Below are 8,072 nucleotides of genomic sequence, written 5' to 3'. Positions count from 1 at the left end.
CATTACACTGAAGGTTCGGTCAGCCATTTCACTCTTAGAAGAGAAACAGCTCCACAAGAAAAACCACAGGAATGCAACTAGCTGCAAACAGCAGCCACGGCAAATGTTCATCTAAGTTCAAAGCTTCCTGACCACAAATTTTAAAATATAATTCAAGATCAAAAACATTTCTCCCCCAGCACATGGGTTTTGAATATCATAAACAAAAACTATAGTGATTCATAAGACATGAGAACATATCAACTGTAGAATTTCTTTCTAAGCTCCCACAGTGCTTTCCAAAGGGCCTATAGCATTACATTCTGGTTTAGCAGAGAGGAAAATAAGGAGAAATAAGGAGACATCAAATACAGTAGCCTATCACTGTTTTGATAAAACACTGCACTATACTTGAAAGCTTTAACTATTAATTCTGCATTTTATCTTTGTGCACTTCCTCAAGTTTATGTGAATCAGTTTTTGTTTGTATGCTATGATCTAATATTGTTTATAAACATAAAGACGAAAAACATTTTATGGGAACAGCCTCCTATAAAGTATTTACTACAGAATCCTTCAAAAATTAGAGGAAAAAAGCATGCCTTATTTGATTTTGGAGAAACTTACTCCCACCTCAATTGTCTCACTTGAACTTTTTAGAATTTCTGAAGGGAAAAAAAAGTTTCACAGCCTTTGGTCATTTATTAAGATTCTTATTATCAAATTCCAATGTTAGAGGTACCAGTAGAGATGAATGTCCGGCTTCAAAGAAATTAAAGGCATTACATAAAGCAGAACATTGATAAGTTAGTGATTTGAGGCATGAGGATAGATTTTGAGGTATCATTTCTTCTTTCCCTGGGAATTAACCTGACTGAAACTGGCACATTTCCAATCATTAGAAACATGAAAATGCAATTTGGACAAGCTACATACTATCTCACTGAATTCTCTGTGCAGGTCAGATTAAATTTTCTCTCATCTTCTGCTTATGTGCTATATACAGTTTCTAAGTATCAATAGCAGCTGTTGAAGCTCTTTCTCTTTCCCTGAGCAGTTCTCTCAAAAATAAGAAAGGTGTTTCCATTTTGTGCATTACTTGTGAGGTTTCTAAAACAGATTATGTGCTGTAATAATTTGCTAGGGAAGTCACAGAATCATACAATGGCTCAAGCTATTTAATTTATTCTTGCAATTAAAAGTAAAGAAAAGCAGGAGTGTACTATAATGAACCCAGAAATAAAGCAACAGCACATTAGGACAGCTATTTTAATGTTCTTGGTGCTAAAAAGTCATAAATAAACCACATAGGAGAAAATAATACAAAGATCATAAATACCTGTTATTTTGATGTTACATGGAAGACCAAATGGATACTTTCCCACAACTCCCACTTCACCATTCCAACTGAATTCACATCCCAGATCAAATGGCTGCTCCGTGAACTAAAATAATGCAGAACAATTCAGCTTTATTGATGCACATTTACTTGCTTTTTTGTTTCAGTGCTCCATTACTACTGCATTCTTTATCTTGTTAGATGCTGCTTAAAGCCTTAATTTGAATTAACATCCGATTTTTTTAATTGGAAAAAGGTAAACTTAAAAGGTTCACCTGTAGTTCAGGTTCAAATCAAGCAAACTTCCATGCCCATCATTTTCTAACCATAACATTTTTTTGTAACTACAGACTGCATAAAAAGCAGCACACTCTGGTCTAGCATATGCTGAAATGCCTGTCCAGCCCTATTTCTCATGTTTTGCCACCTGTGACTGGCAGAGATAGAATTTTCTGATAGTGCATCCATTCATATCTTCAGGCTGTAAATAGACATAGGCAAGGATTCTATCCTTTGACACAATCCACATGTACCTATGCGATGTTAAAGTGTATTAATGATTTGTTTCCACAAAATAGCATGGACTATATGAAAAATTTCCCATTACCTGTTCAGAGATAGCCTGGAAGTTATAGAGCCTGACCAAACCCATGCTATACATTCCAATCAGGATTCCATTAGAAATAGCAACGTCTGTTACATTGTTACCAAATACCTGAAAAAAGAAAAATATTCTATTAAAGAACAAATAACTGAGAGAATGAAAAACCCAAAATTAAGGATATAATCTCAGTAATTAGATTCCTTTTCCTATAACCAAAGTTTTAGTTTAAGAAGGTTTCTGTAGCTCATCTGTTCTGCCGAGTTTCTCTAATACTTTGCATTGCATTATCATCTGTGTCAGGTAAGTCATATTCTACAAGAACATTTATTCTCTCATTAATTCTGAGTATATCTTCATATCATGTTACCCAGTTATTACAAGACATGAATAGACTGTATTGCCCAGCATCCCACAGGAAGTCAATAGGAAAGCTAACAGTTCAATATAAAAGTGCTGATTGCAGAACCTCTCCATCACCAGGGTAAAATACTAGACTAACCATGCCTCTGTGACTGTACAGCTGTACTAAAACTAAACTATCCGGCTGTCAAGACTACAGATCCTCTCCGAATCCAATTAGACACATACATGAAAAGCTGATTACCCCTTTAGAGATTACGCAGTATTCATTTGTGCTACTCTTTAGAACATCTCCACTGGAAAAAAAAAAACAAAAAAAAAAAACAAGGAACAAACTGATTCTTAATATTTAATGACAACACGTGAAGTTGGTAATTTTTTTATACTGAGATGTTTGGAAGACCAGAGTTTTCTTTTTTTTTTTTTAATTCAGAGTAGCTGTAGGAAGAAACAAGTAAAATAGGCTTAAAATCAATTAAAGAAAAGAAAGCCAAAGGCTGGAATACTCCTAATTCTTATCCATATCTTTCAGTTTGGTCCTGAAAGATAAATTCACCTCTGAGACCTTGCTTTCTTTTTTCTTTTCTTTTTTTCTGTTGAAATTCATTTCGGTCCTAGTGTCTTCCAGCCCAAACTCTCTTTACCCTTGACATAAAGGATAAAAAGTTCCAGTCTGAACTCAGACTTTATTGTGGCACACCACCTCGGTAAAACTGTTGCATTACATGCATTCTGTAGTATTCAAGAGTAACTAATCCTAACTGTAATTTAACAGTTACACCCTACCGATCCCTGTCAGGCTGAGCATTGCATTCACTAGTTATTTCCTTGGATTAACATACTCTCAACTTTCAAATTCAACCCTGACCTTATTCCTAGTAGTAACAGTTACTCTGATAAACAGTACAGGCCTAATTGAAGAAGTTTTTTTGGTTTTGTTTTTGTTTTTTTTTTTACATTTTGCTTGCTATGACCCTGATGAATCCAGCATGCCATCCATGAAAAGATGGAGAATACCCCTGATATGGGTAGAATTTGTGCTTTCCAGTCATAAATGCTAAGTTTAAACAGAACAGTGCCCCTACCTAAACTTTCACAGGTCCAAACAAAAAATGCTTAAACCTCCTCTTCCACTTCCCAGCCTTAGCCAAACCCAGCATGAGCTAAAACCCACTGGTAACTCTGGACCCCACATGAGACTGTAGCTCACAGAACTTCGCAGACAGGTCCTGCACGTTCGTACTGTTCCACTTGTAAGATTTATCTAGAATACCTATGACTTAAAATATCGTTTTAACCAGAACACCAGAATTTCCATCAGCTTGACGATCTAAGAGTTTGCTTATGTAGAAGGTCACAAACCAACCTCAGGAAGGTTGTTTCCTCTTGTCTGATAAAGACATGTTTATACTGTACCATTTGGTATCTATGATAATGCAAGTTGGAGTCATTTGTAACTGTGCATAGAATCAATAGACTATTACTAGAAATGGGTGAGAAGCATATCTACGTATGAAGAGGTGAAAAGAACACTACACTCTACACTTCTCTAGCCTTTAATTACAGTAACTGTAGAACTGAAGTTCAACACATCAACGAGTAACCCAGTAACAATTCATTAACATTGCCTCTTCTGGAATTAAGATTCTTCCCCCAGTGCTTCCAACTATCAGACCCTAAAAGAACATCACTGTTCATTAGAAAAAGTTGTGTCCTGAAACATTAAGTATGACTTCTGAAACTGTGGGACAGTTGCCTAAATCATGTCTCTCATACAACTACAGTGCAGAATGAAATTACCTTTTTGTTTATTTCTAGCATTCCAATAAATGACAGAGGCAAGACTTGGAAGACAGCAAGATGGAACCGTACAGACTGTTGGATACCTGCCTGGGAAAGAAAAAGCAATGAACACACATTATACTTGAGCTATTTACTGGCATTCGGATGTCTTTATATTTTACCATGGTAGCAAAGTACAATGTCTCCATATCTGTCCCCGTAAATCTGTGACTGGGTCTTGTAAAAATTAAAGAACAGTTTTTCAACAAACTTACCTGCCGTGCTGCTGCAGGGAGTTTATTCTGAGCTGACTTCACAACCATTACTTCTTGAGGAGTATCCCAACTTAGGTGCCTATTTGTGATAACAAAGACCTATCTTAATCACTGTAAAATCATTTAATAATAAATACACCATTTCATGCAAAATTTAACCAATTGTAGGTTAATTAGGCGGATCCCTGCGTCCAGGCAAATTGCTCAGTATCTGACTGGAGAAAGGCACCTGAACTGTTTGTTCTTTTCAATAATGCAAAAGCCACTGGACTAGATGCCAAGAACAGCTTATTCCTTATAGAGTTGTGTAAAAACTTCTGAAAGTATGAACATTCACTGTCTTATTTTTATTCCTTCCCTTCACAAATCACCGCTTTCTTATTCTTCAGTCTAAAGACGACTTCCAGGAACCCAAAAAACCATGCACCTTGCCAGAAGCAGTAACTGCTGTGCTTTTAAGAATGAAGTGGATAGGATACCCTATGGAGAAGAATGTTCGTAAGTTGAAAACTGCTTTCTTTAACCTTTAAGCATATTTTTCTTATATTTTATGAAGGTTGCTTTGCATTCTTAGAAGTTTGCTGCTGGTATGTTGTTATTGCACTATCAAAGGCTATAAAATCATCAGAGAAAAACCAACAGTAGTAGTCTCTTTGTTGGATTTTTGTGTGTGTGTGGTTACTTTTAAAGTACAAGTTACTTTTGTGTAACTTGATACCAAAATTGAGACAGTAATACTTAATTTGCTGAAGTGATTCTAAAGAAAACAGAGCAGGAAAAATACTCCAGGAAAACTGCTAGACAAACAAACCTATGTATGATTGTGTTCCTAAGCTTTTATGAGCTGTCTTTCACTCTAAGACATCCAAAAAACTATGCATCCTCTGATCTGCAGGGAGTGTTTTAAGGTAATCTATTTACATAACATTCAATCACCAGCAGCAATGAAAAATCTGGGAAATCATGGTAAAGTTTGATGAGGAACTTGGGACTTTGCTCTTTCCCCCCATTCTGTATTTGCAGCAAATTCCCTCCAATTAAAAAATATTTTTTTATAGTCCTTTGTAGAGGTTACCCGCCCAGAGGAATCATCAAATCAAGATTTTCTGAATGCACAGAAACTGCACAGCTTACTATACTGCCAGATAAACATGATTCCTCTTCTCCAGTTTAATACTAATGACTGTTAGCTATATCAACCCTAGCCAATGTTTAATACCTGAACTTGCAGCAGGAACCCACAAGGTACACTTTTTCCAGTATTTCCCCACAGTCAGCAGAGAGACGTAGAAGCCAGTTCTGCACTGTTAAGACTATAAGGGCAGGTTTATAGTCTGATGCATTTGGTAGCATTTCCCCCTGTGTAACAAAAAAGGTTATCATGAAGAAGTTTGTATCAGGACATCACATAACAACAAGACAGAAATAAATACACAGCGCTCAAAAACTAAAGATGGAAAGCTTCCTGATGATCACATCAGAATCTCTTAAGTTCACATCTGTGCTTAATAATCAGCTGTTACACAATTAATTTGATTCCACACTTTTTGCAATGTTCTGTGGACAGTGCACAAGTGAAAAAATCCTCAAGAAGGGGAAATGTTCGCTACAAATAGTCTAAGGAGACTAAGCTCTTACAGCTTAGAACCGAGCTAAATCGGTCACATATGAGCACCCACAAAGACCTTTTCTTATGAAACAGACAAACTGTATTAGAACTATTAGTTGCTTCAGAAAAAATAACACAAAAATGTAACCCAAGAAGAAGAGAAAGAATGAGAAGTCTAACAGTGTGGCATCAAATATGGCAAGATTTTAAAGCTATGGAAAAGATTATCAGTTTGAAGTCAAATGGAAAATCCATTTGTAATAGCAATGAACAGTTTTGATTTTGAACTAAAAGACATTCAAATTGCATGATATTACTATACCATAGGCAATAAGAAGAACAACACAGAAATACTGATTGCATTTTTCATTTCTCTTCCCTTGTGTGTTCCAGACTACATCTCAGCAGGGTGCTCCCAAGTACAAAATATTATAGTTTAAAATTCCACCAGGTGAATCAGACATTTCAAACCAAACAAAATAGCCGATGGATGAAGAAATAATTTCCTTCTCTTTACAGTGCTCAATGAAAAGTGGCTAATTGAATTGACTAACCTCTCAAATTGTACCTTTTTTGTGAGAAAACAGAACAAGCTTCAGTCTAAATACTGCAGCAAGACTATCTATGTATGAGTATTTATGAATGTAAGGGAAGAAAGGAGGAAAATTAATTAAAATAATTAACTAGAAAGAGGAGAATAGCTAGTGGACAGTTACTTCAATAGGCCTTTTTTATATATAAATGTTAACATCTGGTTAAGAAAAAGAAAACTCCCATTTACTGCCCTTGATAACTCAAAAATAAACAGAACAGAATTTATGTTGTAAGGAATTAGAATTGAGTTGCATAAGCATAAAGGCACGATTTTTAAAATCTTCCACAGATGTTCATGAAAAAGCACTTAAATGCACTGTTGAAAAATTCAGAGTATACCCCTAAGCATACATTCTGTCAAAATAAGCATAAGATGCAAACCTTGGATGACTTTGCTCACAAAAAATGTTGACAAAAACAGTTAACAGGGAAAGAATGCTCTATTCTGAATCTGTTCCTCTGAAAGATGATAATTTGTTTTTGCAAAACAATGCTCTAGTAAAAAGTATTCTTACCAGTGGGCATTCCAATAATAAAGCATCTTCTATTTTTTCTGACTTAGAACACTTTGGCTTTTGATAAAGTATTCTTGGCTCTTGTGCAATGCTGGCAGAAAATGATTGCTAATCATTAGTCTACTTTATAAGCTACTTTCTATCACAAGTAATTTCATACACTTATATAAATCCTACTCTTTTGGTAAGTCAGAGATCTACATGCCTTAATTTTCCTTTGTAAATGCTATCTGAAATTGCTCTCAAAGTAAGGCTTATAAGTAAACGTAGTATAAAGTAATGCTTAAAACCAAACCTTTGCTAAGTTTTTGTTAAAGCAAGCAGAACAAGATATACTTAATAGTACTGTTGTTACTGTAGTAATATCCATTAACAAGAAAACATATTCCAGAAACTAAGAATCATATTGCAACCTTCCTCTAAAGTATTTCCAGACTTCCCTTTTCTAATACAAAGGGATGGCATAATGTACACACATTTTTAAAAACTGATACTAGCATAAAATCTTCATAGCGTGTGTAGTTTTCCCCTTATGGAGAAGTTGAGACAAAGATAAACCTTCAAAGACTTTTATGTTTCATATTGCACCGTCTCAATATTGTTTTCACCATGGCTTACACCAGCTCTCCTAGTCCCTACTCCTTTCCCACGTGGGACGGGTGAGGACTGATGTGAGCGGGTAATCCAGCAGGACAGGAAAAATAAGTAAAGAAGCAACGCATGCTTGCACAGCAAGCCTGCTAAAGTTGTACATTCATCCAAGCCTTATCAACCACAGTGTTCCTTCCAGGTGCCCACCAAGCAAGGCTGCAAATCCCCCTGCACTGCAGACCTCCAGGGTAGCACGGCCATCCCTGGGCACACAGAGTTGTGGCTGACTCAGCCATGCCACTGTCCCAGCAAACACTTACAGCAACCCTACATCATAACACCGTGCAATGTGCTGGGAGTTACAGTGTTCGTGCTCTTGTTCCAGGCACCTGTCCCTGCAAATCGCAGAAGCCATGGGATCTCA

The 8,072-nt window shown here is 36.2% G+C and overlaps 1 protein-coding gene across 1 annotated transcript; it reads right to left on the bottom strand.

Moving 5' to 3' along the window:
* Window positions 1-711: 711 nt before the first annotated feature.
* LOC125694604 (DDB1- and CUL4-associated factor 17-like) lies at window positions 712-8,063 on the bottom strand. The gene is made up of 7 exons (XM_048948125.1): window positions 7,969-8,063; window positions 7,058-7,148; window positions 5,559-5,698; window positions 4,340-4,418; window positions 4,083-4,172; window positions 1,926-2,033; window positions 712-741 (listed from the first exon to the last, which is right to left on the bottom strand). Exons 1-7 carry the CDS (start codon window positions 8,061-8,063, stop codon window positions 712-714), a joined length of 633 nt encoding a protein of 210 aa, XP_048804082.1.
* Between the last annotated feature and the right edge of the window lie 9 nt (window positions 8,064-8,072).

The sequence above is a fragment of the Lagopus muta genome, chromosome 6 (assembly GCF_023343835.1).
Source record: "Lagopus muta isolate bLagMut1 chromosome 6, bLagMut1 primary, whole genome shotgun sequence".
Taxonomy (NCBI): domain Eukaryota; kingdom Metazoa; phylum Chordata; class Aves; order Galliformes; family Phasianidae; genus Lagopus; species Lagopus muta.
Note: the sequence above shows the minus strand (reverse complement) of the source record. Positions and strands in the feature narration are given on the sequence as shown.